Below are 14,132 nucleotides of genomic sequence, written 5' to 3'. Positions count from 1 at the left end.
ATCTACAAAAAACAAACCGTTTTTTAACAAATACATCAATTTTCGACTAGAAACAGATTTTCAAAAAAAATAGTTGAATTTTCAACTAAAAAAAGATACATTTTCAACCAAAAATGACTGAATTGGAAAATCTAACTGGAATACTTGAATTCTTAACAAAAATAATGAATTTTCAAGCAAAAAAATTAATTTCACCAAAAAATAAATTTTTCAACAAAATACATGGATTGTCAACTAAAAAGGCAATAAATAGTCAACAAAAAATGTAATAGCACAATTTTTAGCTAAAAATAATGATTTTCAACCCATATAAAAAAATCTTTCAAAAAAATAATTACATTTTCAAACAAAATGATGAATTTTTAACTAAAACAATGAATCTCCAAATTAAATAATTGAATTTTCAACTAGAAAGATTAATTTAAATCAAAAAAGATAATTTTTTAATGAAAAATTAAATAGTTAATTTTTTTATTTTATTAATGTTCAACAAATTTTTAAATAAAATAATGGAATATACAATTGGAATAGTTACATTTTCCGTATAAGAAACAATAATATTTTAATAAAATAGTTAAAGTTTCACTTCGAATAGGTACATTTTGAGTAAAAAAATTAATTTTCAGCAGAAGAAAACATTAATTTTCAAAAAATTAGCTCATTTTTCAATCAAGAAAGAAGTTTTCAATTAAAATTATGAATCTTCAACCAAAAAAAAAGGAATTTTTAACAAACTAGTTTAGCTGTTAGCCAAGTAATTCCATTTTTACTCTGAAAAGGGACGAATTCTTATACACAAATGTAGTAGTTTTCAACCAGATCCTGAATTTTGAACTAAAAACGACCAAATGTCAGCCAAAAATAAAAAAGGTAAATTTGAAGTAAAAAAAAAATTTCAAAACAAATAACAAACGAATATTTAACAAAACAGTTGAATACGAAACATACAGCTACTTTTACAAATAAAGAATCACTTTTATTCAATTTTATATTGCAATTTAAAAAAAGCACTCTCGAAAAAATTGCCTGACTTATAAAAAATTCCCTGGGATTTCCAGCTTTTTCCAGATGGATAAAAATTCCCTGGCAATTTCAGGTTTTTTACGCAGGGTAGACATCCTGGTTATATATAAGAATCCTTCCGTTAAAAGTATCATTATTTACATGAGAACTCTTTGTTAAGCGAAAATTATACATATGCTTCTTAATTCAGAATCTACTACAAACTCAAATTAATACTCAGTCAAAAAAACGTTAAATTTTCTTTAAAAACACTTACATGAGGCATTATAGGCATTATAGGTGGGGGGCCACCCACCATATAAGGCATGGGGGGCATCCCGGGAATTCCCATGGGGGGTTGTCCTGGATATGACATTTTGTGTTTTTTCTATGGATTTCTCTATAAGTCACAACATTTACTGAAAAATAAAATTTTCGATTATAAGCAATCATTAATAATAAATATTTCTAAGATCAGAGAATTTAACTTCAATTCAATTTCTTTAAATGGAAATAAATTGAAATGAAAAAAATTAAAGATCAACAATCATCCGTCAACATGGTGACAATTTTCCTAGAAAAATTAAATTACACTTTCTTTTACAATTTTAAAATAAAATAGGAGCGAGATGTCGTGTTTAAAAAAACCAGAAGTTAAATTATTTATAAAAATCTTGGCGCTAATTAATTTTAATTTTAAGAAATGTTAATTTTTTCAACTAAATAAATAAAAATCAATAAATTGAGCTTTGAAAATCGAAGGAATCGCAGCACATATAATTTTCAATTCAAAATTATTTTCCTATGAACTTGTGTATCGCCAACTGAAGTTATAATGTAAATAAAAATATCATTATTATCCATTTTACAGAAATTAATAATTACCAAAAATAAATCCATATAAAAAAAGCAGCTTTTCAAGATTCTACGCGAAAGAAGGAAGTGAATGGAACCGACTCAGAATTTAATAACAATAAACATTAAAGGCACATATTTTACATGCCTGAGCGGCACAAAAGCTCTAATTTATGAGTAATAATTACACTTTAGCACCGAATACTAACACACGCTACAGAATTATTCTCCGTGAAAACGGCTTTCGCAATTAACGCACTGTGAAACAAAATTCTCACGAACTCTTCACACCACTATACAAACTTCAAAGCTCAATTTCTCAGTATCAAAAAAAAAACACTTGATTTGTTGGAAATTATCTACAAGATACGAAAAAATTTACATTTTAGATGGAGGAAAGGTGATGCCAGGCGAATCCAAATGGAGGCCAGGAAACCTAACCATTAAATAACTCACCCGAATCGTAACGACGGTGTATAATCGACTTATAAAATAAATTTAACATGAATTAATCACTCCACAAGTCATCGCGAATAAAGATTCTACGTCATTGTAATAAAACTACCAATATTTTACGTTAATAAACCGAATTAATGAAATATCTAATCTCACTGCTGCTATTCAGGAAATTAATCCTTCTTGCGGCCAATCGGCCATTTGCAACAATTTGGCAAAAGGCATTCGTTGAAAGTCACACAAGACGAGCCAATAGACTACATCGCATTCTGCTGGAGCGAGTTCTTCTTGCCCAATCAACGTTGAGCGTCTGTAGGCAAACTAACCTAACCCCATTATATTGCGCAAGCGCGAATAAATAGAGCACTTCCGGGAGTTTATAGCAATTTTATACAAAAATTGTGAAAATACATAGGGAAGTTATAAAATTCGTAAAAAATATATATATGCCGTAGAATCTTAAACATTTCATTGTTAAAATAATATGTACTCTTCACAATGTGTCTAATATGTCAATGGTTCTGTGACTCTACTTTGTTCTTCAATTTGAATTACGCGGTGCATTTGAATCTCAGCGAGTCATGTGATCACCTGTCTCATCCAATCAGAATTGATCATTTTGACAGCTTGCCCAACAAGATCGCTTCCGGAAAACATGTATTTACGAACCCGCTGCATTCAGCTGATCGGCGCCACGGTCGGCGCTTAACGACATTTTTCATAAAATGGCAGGATGGCCGAGTTTTGTTAGCTGAATTTGTGAATTGTGATTGGACTTTGACGTTAATGTTATGTTTTTTCGTGCGTGTGGCTTTAAAAAAGTGAATATTTTAAATACCGAGTGTTTTCTGAATATTTATACAAAGGTATGGTTTTTCTTCACATTCCCTAGACCCTCTTTTATCTCAAAATAGTTGCCGTGATTTCTCCGACTTGTCGATGTTTGAAAACATAACTCAGCACTGTTTTGATTTTGCATCCCTCCATCGACGATATGTCAAAAATGTGTTGTCGCGAAGAGTTTTTGAAGATATTTATAAACATGTAGTTTTCGGAGTGCCTCTTAAAAGAACCGTACTTCCTCTTCTCTTGTGAATTAAATGTCAATTAACCTCAGTCATAAAGGTACAACAAAGCCAATTTTTTTTCTCTGTGTGCTTTGCATTTCTGATGAAAAAGGTTTTAGAATAATGAATGCGCATTAAAAATAAATTGTTCTTTTATTTCTCTGCTTTTGCAAAGTGGGAACTGTCTAAAATGTAAGAAAGTTGACATTTCTCGCTCCATTTTGAAGTAGCCATTATGTCACTCTCTAGACGAAATTTAAAGAACCCTTGCAAGCGTTTCTTCAACCAGAATTCTGAACGTTCGGAATTTTTCTTAGCTTCTGAGGGGATTATACAGGTTTGAGAAATGCGAATAAAACCAGTCATTAATGACCTAAATAAGATCGGAAAGTAGTGTTTATTTTTTTATTGTTGACTCAAGATTTCAACATTTCTCGGCGTCTAAACGAATTATTTCCAACAATATCCGTAGCTAGGCTTGTTTACTGTATTTGCAGAACTTAAAAATGATTCATGTCAAGAAGTAAGGTCAAAACGCATTTTTTTCATGTTTATTATTGTCTCTACTTGTCAATAAACATAAGCTGTTGTAAAGTTTTCTTTGCATTTATTATACTTTTTTAAAGGTAGGTATGCTTTGTGGGGGCTCTTGAACGTTTTTAAATGAGTCTGTAAAAAATGCACTTTTTTTTTATATTTCTAATAAATCGCTTGAAATATTTTATGTAGTGTACAGTACTTTTTTACTTTTCCATGGCTGAATAATTTCGAAAGAACGAAATAAATATATAGCATTTTCTATATTAAATTTAATAAAATAAAATTTATTTGGTAATGTAAAGTGTTAAAGTAGCTTATATTAATATTAGTCACTGAATTACAAAATTTATAATAAGTGGAGAATACAGTTTTTCTCGAATGATGCAATAGTTATTACTTTTGACAAAATTTGAATTATAATTTCAGAAAATTTATCATTTGTATATTTCGTTGAAATTACGTTTCTCTAAAGGCATTTTCAGTTTTTCACATTTTTTATGAAGATTTGAACAATAAACATTCTAAGAAAGCATTTGATTCTTAAATACAATTATTAATTATCCTTTTTACTTCTAAAATTCAATTTTCATTATACATATAATGATAATTTCATTATTATTAAAAATATGTAGTGATAATTTAAAAAAATAGTTCTCAAAGAATCTTGATAAAAAAATGTATCAATTTAAGCTGCCTTATCTTAGTGTAAATTCTAACTTCAGAAAAGATGCTTATTGCAAATTTAATTACAAAAACGAAATTTCTATTTTTTTAACCGATTTTCTTTTTAAATTGGGAAATTTGAATGAGGAGATGTAATTCTTTTATATTCAATACTTAATTTTCCTGCGACATACTTCTCAAATGGGCACTGGCTAGTATTACGGAATTTTCCGTTACAATAGCCCCAAACGAGCTGTAGAAGTGGTTAGTCTTACGGAAAATTCAATAATAGCAGGTAGTTCGTTTAAAGCACATCTTTACATTTTGGACAATTTTTAATATAATTTTGTAAGTTAATTTTAAATTCTAAACTTTAATAAAAATTTGTGTGTTGTAATCATATAAAAGTATAGATTATTTGAAATCGATAGATATGCAGCTTGATTTACAAGGTTTGAAATTTTTTTTAAATATTTTGCTTGCAGAGTTTTTAAATCTTGAGTTTCATTTTTTTGTTTCACATTTCTGGTTGTAAAAAAAGGCTTCCTAATTGTTTTCATATTTTAATCAGTAATTTGCCAAGAGATAATTGCTATTTCATTAACTTCTGTTTTCAGAAAAAAATCTTAACACCTATGTACATAAGAAAAGTATTTTTTCAGGTATTTAAAAACTGTCCAGTGACAGAAAATCGTAATTCCTAATGCAGCGAATTTTTTCAAATCGGATTTTGGTATTTAATGAAATTATCTTTAAAACTTGTACTTCAAACAAATTTTTGAGCTAGTATGAGCTTTTTTAGCATAGAAATACACTAGAAAAAATTTCGATAAGACCCAGGAGTGGAAATTGGTGTTACAATTTGGTACTGAATAGAATTTTGTTTCTAGTATATTTTCATTCTAAAAGAAAACCCACATTTGATCAGAAAATGTTTTCAACTATAATTTATTATGATAATTTCAAGTAAGTTAAAAATCAGAATTTAAAAAATTCGCTGTATGGCCAATTTAGTTTTTCCTATTGCATTTGTGTCACTGAAAAGTTTTCAAGTACCCGCAAAAATTCTTTTTTTACATAGGCGTTAAGAAGTTTTTCGACAAAAGATGAATTAAATATGTATTATCACTTGGAAAATTATTGCTTAAAATCCGAAAAAAATGGGAAGCCTTTTTTAACCTCCAGGAATATAAACAAAATTGAAACTCAAGAAGATTTAAAAACTGTGAAAGCAAAATATTTGTCTAAACTTTTTTTCGTGCATGGATATCCATGCTGCATATCTATAAATTCGGAACTAACTATACTTCTATAGGATCGCAATATACTACTATTTCGCGTTAGCGATTTAGAATTCCAGAATGTATTATTTTTGAACCCACCCTATTTTGCTGTAAGAAAATATATTATGTATTTAATGGCTCCTAGTCCTATGTAAAATTATGAAAATAGTTGCTAAAATAATGTTAGCGCAAACCTAATTTTTAATAGAATTCGTCATTTATTTTAGCGTGAATGATTCAAAGATACAACAATGGCACCGCGACGAATGGAAGAGATTCCTGTGAAAAGAATGCCAGCTTTGGGTTGTCGTTTAGCATCACGTCTACCAAGAGGAGAAATATTGACTGATATTACGCAAAATAAGTGGAGACTTGGAGACGCAATTGGCTGTGGAGGCTTTGGCGATATTTACCTGGGTAAGATACCTTCTTAGCCAAACTATTTTTATTCAGTCTAGAAAAGAATAATAAGTTTATAAAAAGATTTTTAATTTCTGATTAATGTTTCAAAGCTGAATGCAAACATATCCAACGAAGTTGTTTTTTTATTTACATTTTGTTTAAAAATATTTTTATTTTACAAACATTGCTTTCAATGCTCAACTTTATATTCCAGCTTCCGATGACCTCACAAAACCGGTGGGATATAACTCAAAATATGTTATTAAAATCGAGCCCCACAATAACGGGCCGTTATTCGTAGAAATGAATGTTTACATAAGGGCACTCCGCAAACCCATGAGTAAGAATATTTTCTATTCTGAAAAACTGACTTCAATTTTCCAATTTATAAATTACTTTTCAAACTAATTTGTTAATAAATTTCTATATTTGAATGTTTTTAAATCGAAACTCTTTTACAGTCGAAAGTTGGTGTAAGTCTCAAGGAAAACGACGAGTAGGTGTTCCAACTTACGAAGGTTCAGGTTCGCACGTATACCAAGGCGAGCGATACAGATTTTTAGTGATACCGCGTTACGCTGGCGATGTAGGAAAATTGTTTATTGCCCATGGTCGGAAACTATCGACGAAGATAGTCAACAGTCTCGCAGTTCAAATGGTGCTTAATTTTCTTCTCTAAATCACATCGTTAAATCTAAGCAAATTAATCTACATCCTAGATTTACCCCTTCATAAATTTAACTTTGAAAATGTGTTTTCGATTCCAGTTGGATTCACTGGAGTACGTTCACAGTCAGGGATATGCCCACGCGGATGTTAAGGGCTCCAACATTCTGCTCGCAAATAACAGTCTAGGGTTGGAGATAGAAAAAACAAAAGCATTCTTAGTTGATTACGGATTAGCTTATCGTTTCCGAACGGGGACTGGCGCGCACAAACCCTTTCTTCATGACGAGAGAAGAGCTCACGAAGGAACTATGGAATTTACTTCTCGAGATGCTCATCACGGAAGTAAGTATAAAGTTTAAATTTCCATCTTATTTTTCGTTTGTACAATTCGAGATTAATATTTCATTTTTTGTTTCCAGCTCACTCAAGACGAGGGGATTTGGAGACTTTGGGTTACAATTTGTTACAATGGTTGTGCGGAAAACTTCCTTGGGAAAATGAGGAGGGGGGTTTGTCTCCTACAGTCAACCCGGAGGATATTCATGTGCAAAAAGAAATCTTCTTTTCAGACGTTTTATTGTCGATGCAACAATGTTTTTCTGGAAAAAACAAAGCTCCTGGTAAGAATTAAAATCTTGTTTAGCTTCTATAACTATAGTGTAAAAAAAATACTTTCATTTTGATAGATTCTAGTTTTAAAGTTTTTATTTGTATTACAGATAACCTCACGGAGTACTTTCAGTACATCTCCCGTTTAGGATTTGAGTCAAAACCAAACTACTCATATTTGAGGAGTCTGTTCTGGAAAGGGTCTCAACTTGAAGAAAATATTCTTGCTTATGTCAACGGAGGAATATCCAATGAGAACTTTTTCTGCATCAAGTTGGACAATCGTCCGTATCTCCGAGAAAGGAAGCCATGCAGGCCTGTAAATGGCGATGTAAGTTATTATCACTTTAATAATAAATTTCTGAATTATAACTATTATCATGTTTTTGTACATTTCTTCCGGTTTCTAAAAGAATTCTTGTCACTTAAGAATATGAAAATTGTAGTTCTGACTTTGAACTGAAAATTTTCGAGAAGTATAACGCCAAGACCAGGAATTGAAAATGATACGGAGGGTAGACACTCTGATTTCACGGTTCGCGATTTTAGTTTCAAATAAAGTTTTCAGCGTTACTTAATACTGTTGAGGCGTCGGACCGAAACTTCAGGCGTCATCCATGGAAACCGGCAGTTTTGGATTTCAGGAGCACGACTGTAATGCGTGTAAAACTATTATATTTATAATGTGCTATAGATTTTAAACGAGTGTATTTTTTTCAAGGGACAAATCGTTTTTTATTCGGTAGCTGGGAAGTCTGAAAGCATTTCTGTAAATAATTTTTATTTAAAGTTCTTGACTGAGTTGGAAATAATAAAAATTAAATTGTCTTCTTTCAGGTACGCATAACCAGAAATGCTCAGCCGATTATCCCGAAGAAAGTTTTAGAATTTAGCTGGGAAGAAGTTCTCGCTCGACACCCCGATAAACTTGCCAAGATTAGTGTTCATCCTCCGCCTTCTCCTCTTACGCCACCCCCGTCTCCTCCTCCAATTCAAAAGACTCCTTCTTTGCCAACCTACGCCATGTTGAATGTTCTGCAGAAGATGAAAGAAAGACAGACTGGAATTTGCAGACACAAAACAACTTCCAAGTCATCCGAGTAAGAACAATTTTAATACAAACTTCTCCTTTAATTCTGATTGAAAGTTTACTTCTTAACTAATTCAATCGTTTGTTTTTTACTAGCAATGAGCTAAAGCCAAAATGGATGACACCAGCAATGGAAGAAATTGCTCAACTAAGGAAAAGGTCTCTCGAATTGATCGCCCAATCAAGAAAATCTGGCTCTGATAACTCAAGAAGACTCACCAGATCCAGATCGGCAACATTAAAAAGTAATTATATTTATTCATTTGCTAAATATTAGACCTTGCAATCTATTCCCTGCTTAGACTATTTTTCCCTTTCTCCAGTATTTTATTTAAAACAAAAAAAGAATGAAAAAAGTTCTCATTTTCCGTCGTTATTGTTAACTTTTTCAATTTTATGGTAGTGGTACAGGAAAGCCGGCCTCTGGAAAATGTATTTAATTATACTTTTAAGAATTGCTATACTTCGTGAATCGTATTGTTGAAGTGCGAAAGTATTATTTTTCATGAAGATATTTTTTCTTATTGCTTCTTACCAAATTAAAAAAAATGATGTGATTCTACTAGATGAAAGTTTTTTTTTTAGATAAAATGATTTTTTAATAATTTGTTGCGTCTATTATTTGAAAATAAATTAATTAATGTTAAATTATGAATTTTACATCATAGATTTTTTCTTTATGTCTCACGGGTTTGAACAACTTTCATTACGTCAACTGTCTTCATGTATTTTTAACCTATCAATTTTTGTTTGTCCTTCCTAACCTAGGATAAAGTTCTTTTTAAAAAATGTAATCCTTAACTAGTTAAATTCTCTTTGACTTTAAAATAAAATTTTTAATTGTTTTTTAAACGATGATTTAGAAAAAACCTTTTGACTGGAAAATTTCCAGTTGAAATCGTTATTTTTATTTTTTTTACTCTTCAACATTAATCTCATGTTTAATTAACTCCTGAAACTCAGGTAAAAAATTTATAATCATCTACGAAATTATTTATCGTAATTTTTCTCCCTAATATTACTAATTGTAAATATATAATTATTTAGGTTAAAACCTTTTGAAAAATGTACACATTGGTAGTAAAATGTCAAAAAATTATCTAAATGTGATTTAAAATCCATAGATATAAATTAAAATTAAAATCGTTCAAATGTGAATAACTTCAATTTGAAAACGTTTTGAATTAGACGATTTTAAATTAAAAACGCGAAGGACTCAATATTGGACAACTTCGAATTAAAGGCTTTTCAAAATTAAGTACGATTTATAACTTTAAATTGTGAATTTAGAGAACATCAAGCTTAAACAAGCAACTTATTTTCTTATTAAAACAAAGTTTAATATCGAAGTTTGAATGCTGAAGCAATTCTGTTTTTAAATAATCTTAAATTTGAATAAAATGGAAAATTTTTATTGTAATTAAATCAAATTAAGAAGTTTTTTAAACCGAATTTATTTCAAATCGAACAGGCTTTGCATGCTGAAGTCACAGCATCATTCTGGGACCAAATAAATTGATTTTCAAGAGATTTCAGACTACCGGTATTTCAACGATTTGACGGAAAATTTGTTTCTTGCTACTTTATCCATCTCAGAACTCTTAAAGATGGTGACACAGTTTATAAAAAGTGTGTTAAATTTATTTTAAAATGTTAGAATATCCGACCTAATATTGACATTTGACTTTTCTTACTTGTTTCTGATAGATTACTTCGTTTAGTTTCAAGAACCCTCAGAACAAAAATGAAAACTGACTAAATAGTGGCGGTTTTTCTGAAACTCTTTAAAGTGAATTTACTTAAAAAGGTCTTAGTTTTTTTAAAAGTTTTTTTTAAATCAGAATTGGTACTAATATGATACATTTATTTGAAAAAATTTTATTTTGTGCCCGCGTCTTGGATAAGAGAAAATTATTATTTATTTGTATGAAACATGAAAATTTGTATTTATTGCAATAATAAGAAGATATGTGGAAGAAGTAGAAAGGACAAAGTTGTAATGTCACACATTTTGGCGATTAAAATTGTTTTCAGTTGTTTGTAAATTAAGTTCTCGTTCGTTTAAATTTCAATGTTCCGGAGTAGAAACTTTTTCATTTTTAATATTTCCCACTTTAAATTACTATTTACTTTAAAAAATTTTTTAGAATAACTTCATTTATTTTTTACATTAGAAAAGGTGGTTTAGTCAGCTTTAATGTTAAATTATAATATTGTAATGTAATAACAACTTTAAATTCTCAGAAATTCAATTTATTTTTCAAATTCAAATTGTCCACTTTTAATCGATTTGAATTTAAAATTATTCAAATTTAAAAGTTTTTCATTATTTAATTTTAAACGCGTTTAAATATAAATAATACAATCCCAATTCCTCGGAATTTGAATGATACAATTTTTTAATTTTGAAAATTAAAATATTCCATTTTTACCGTTTTGACATTGTCCTATTTTCAAAATCCTAATCTGAAATCATTGAATTTTATGATTCTTTAATCCATGATAAAATTATTTAATTTTTAGCGCATCTCCTTGTAAATTATGAAATGCAACTAATTTGTTAAATTCAATTGTTCAAAATCGTTTTATATATATTTTTTAATTTCGGACGCTCCTTATTCAAATATATTAATTACTAATCATTGTTTTTAAAATGTTTAAATATTGATCTAATAATGAATAACATTTTTTTATATGATTCAAAGTAAATAGATTTCTTTCAAACAGTTTTACTCGTGCTTATCCCTACCAACTTAACCCTATTTTCTTTGTTATATTTACATTTTTTAATACTAAGAAAATAGGTTTTTTAAAGATTTTATAATTCTATAAAAGTTGGGAAACGATTCCGATTAGAACATTTTATTTTAAAAGGGACTTTACTAAGAAACTTTATGATAAATAAATATACATAATTTGTGGACTTGGTAAAAAAATTACAATCAAATTAAAATGCTTCAAATATTTGTATAAGCGACTATTCCAATATTTCTCTAAATAAATAAATATTGACCGTCTGATTATTTTACAGGACTGGAGTCCAATTCCTTGGCGAAGTTGGATGCGAAAAAGAGGAAGACCTTTGCATAAATTTGGTTCGTATTCCAATAATACTATCCGGTTTCATAAAGAAAATATCGATCAAGTATTATACGTTATTAGGGAATTTATTCTTAGGATAAATCAATTTGACGTTCCTCAACAAAGGATGAACATTTCTTCCTTTGCATAAGCGAAGCCTGAGACCTGTATCTCGCCAATTTCTAAGACTGCTTCGTAATCACGGTTTTTTCACATCGATATTGTGCCGTAAAATATAAATAATTGCTAATCATTAGATTATAGAAAGAATTATAATTTTTTTTTTGCTTCAGAAAACCAGGTTCTGTTTCTTCTGCACCTAATTAAATGCGTGCGTTAAATCTCGAGTGATTAAATTAATTAATAAGTGACTTTTACACATTTTCTGTAATCAAGAAATCTGACAACTAAAGACTTGCGTTTTTACAAGTCTTTATAAACCGTACAATCATATCCAACTCCGAAAATAGAGAAGAGTCGATTTATCAACTACTATTATATATAAGGCCAAGTTGGATTAATAAATGGTCTCTTTTATTTATCTCGATTAGACTTATAATTACGGTGGAGAATTTAGGTCCGAATTCTCCAATTCAATTAGATAAGTCTCAAGTTTTTTTTTTGTATAGAGTTTATAAGTCACGGGTAATAACTTCCGTATTTTCTATTGGTATTTGATGATAGGCTTCCATCTTTCGGTGAATTTATAATACAATATGTCAATCTCGAATCGAGAACAGAGCTTTTTAATTTCTGAAAAGTTTAAAGGACCAATATGAGTGAAGTACATTTTGCTTTTCTTCGTTATCAGTTCGCGCTAACATATTTTTTGTAAAGGTAGTTATGCCTACTTAAGCGAAACTAAAGTAACATACATTTTATCATGTCTAAATATTATCGAGAATGTAAATATTCTTGTGAGACGAATTAACTCGCTTATTAGAAATCTTCCGATCAGAGAAGGAATTCGTTCTTCCTCCCCTTTTTCTTAAATCAGGATACGGTAATTAATCGTTTATATTTTATATAACTCTTTGGAACTGTTCCACTAGATTTTTAAGCGTCGAATGTAGGTGTAGATATTATGCAATTGAATTATTGAATGAATTTCAACTCTGGTCGGATGCTGCTTGTGATAATTTATGAATTTATGTGTAATTGTGTATTATCTTAAGTTATGCGTACCTGCGCCATGTAAGACTTTAATCTTTGAAGTTTTGTATATCGTGCAAAATTTAAAAATAGCCCAAATTTCGATTTTTGTGCGATGTCACGAAGAGAACAAATGAGATACTTATCAATATACGTTTTTTTGTACATTATTGTTTATTTTAGATTCAAATATTCTAGATTAGACAAATATAAATACGTCATACTTAATGCACAATGTTTTTTATTCATCCAGAGTTTTCCAGTAATTTCTTTTATCCTGTAGTTATTTTTAACAAAGTGTCTAGGCTCACAGAAAACATTTGTGCGGCCCTCGCCGAATTCCGGTAAACCTAGGCACAGTCTATTTTTAAGGATTGCCAAATTATAAATTGTATTTGTAGTGTGCAATTTCAAAGGATTTATCTTTTAACGTTTTTTACTTTAAATTGTTTATTATTAAGATTTTCAATTGTATTTAAATTCTTAAATTTTTAATGTTTGATTAGGTATATTTTGTAATAATATCTAGTTTTAATATTTGAAAAAACCCGTAAAGCGACGATTGTCAAGTGACACAAAAAAGGAATAAAGTAAATCATCTTCTATCGTTTAATTTTGCCACTTCAATATATTCCTAATTTACCAACTATATTCCGAAATTCCTACCGTTAAGAACTCTAAAAAAGCTATATTTCATCAAAACTAATTAACTTATTAATTCAGGAATTAACAATAAAAAATGCAAAAGTCAGAGAATTCTTTTAAGAAGCAATTTCAGTAACTGTCAAAAATAATCGAATCTGCTTTGTTGCCTTTTAAAATGAAAATATGACTTCACTTTTGATTCAATAAAAAATAATAAAAATTATGAAATAAATTAATAATATAAATATATATTTCTAAAGATTCCAAGACATTGTTAATAGGCTTCAGTAATTTAAAGGAATTTAAAAGATTTTAGGATATTTCTTGCACATGTGTTAACTAGTGTCTCCTCTTCACCACATTCTTTCAGTATTATCTCGTTATTAAGTTTGTCCATCTCTGTTTTCCCATATTTCGAAAGCTTTAATAAATTTCAAGGGATTTGAAATATTTTAGGGCATCTTAAAGTATTTGCATTTTCTGCATTGTTTATCAAAAAATCCGATCTTTTAAAACCCACTATAACTTTCGGCCTAATTGGGATATTTATTATTTTCTGTTTGATTCTAATAAGGTTCCTCGTCTTCTTTCAAAATCCATCAGAAAATTGAAAAAGGG

At 29.4% G+C, this 14,132-nt stretch overlaps 2 protein-coding genes across 7 annotated transcripts in view; one reads left to right on the top strand and one right to left on the bottom strand.

The window, feature by feature from the left end:
• The window catches only part of LOC117168783 (RNA-binding protein 25), a 36,940-nt gene extending 34,439 nt beyond the window's left edge, over window positions 1-2,501 (bottom strand). For 2 of the 4 annotated variants that reach the window (XM_033354585.1, XM_033354581.1), the window contains exons 1-2: window positions 2,314-2,501; window positions 1,280-1,421 (exon numbers count right to left, since the gene is read on the bottom strand). In XM_033354585.1, coding sequence (XP_033210476.1) covers window positions 1,280-1,378 — 99 coding nt within the window. In that variant the 5' untranslated portion in view covers window positions 1,379-1,421; window positions 2,314-2,501. Of the gene's footprint in view, window positions 1-1,279; window positions 1,422-1,887; window positions 1,911-2,239 lie in introns of those variants that run through there. The other 2 variants (XM_033354583.1, XM_033354584.1) reach the window with 2 other exon arrangements.
• A 503-nt stretch (window positions 2,502-3,004) lies between these two features.
• On the top strand, window positions 3,005-13,097 carry LOC117169308 (serine/threonine-protein kinase VRK1-like). Of its 3 annotated transcripts, none has more exons than XM_033355623.1 (11): window positions 3,005-3,179; window positions 6,094-6,283; window positions 6,483-6,608; window positions 6,730-6,926; window positions 7,036-7,279; window positions 7,357-7,557; window positions 7,657-7,877; window positions 8,384-8,646; window positions 8,733-8,881; window positions 11,668-11,731; window positions 12,011-13,097. In XM_033355623.1, the coding sequence occupies exons 2-10, from the start codon at window positions 6,118-6,120 to the stop codon at window positions 11,724-11,726; spliced, it is 1,626 nt and encodes a 541-aa protein (XP_033211514.1). In that variant the 5' UTR covers window positions 3,005-3,179; window positions 6,094-6,117; the 3' UTR covers window positions 11,727-11,731; window positions 12,011-13,097. The 3 variants fall into 3 exon arrangements, with proteins under 3 accessions (XP_033211514.1, XP_033211513.1, XP_033211512.1); XM_033355622.1 differs by having other exon boundaries at window positions 11,814-13,097; XM_033355621.1 differs by having other exon boundaries at window positions 11,668-13,097.
• The last annotated feature ends 1,035 nt before the right edge of the window (window positions 13,098-14,132 follow it).

Source organism: Belonocnema kinseyi, chromosome 3 (assembly GCF_010883055.1).
Source record: "Belonocnema kinseyi isolate 2016_QV_RU_SX_M_011 chromosome 3, B_treatae_v1, whole genome shotgun sequence".
Lineage (NCBI taxonomy): Eukaryota > Metazoa > Arthropoda > Insecta > Hymenoptera > Cynipidae > Belonocnema > Belonocnema kinseyi.
Note: the sequence above shows the minus strand (reverse complement) of the source record. Positions and strands in the feature narration are given on the sequence as shown.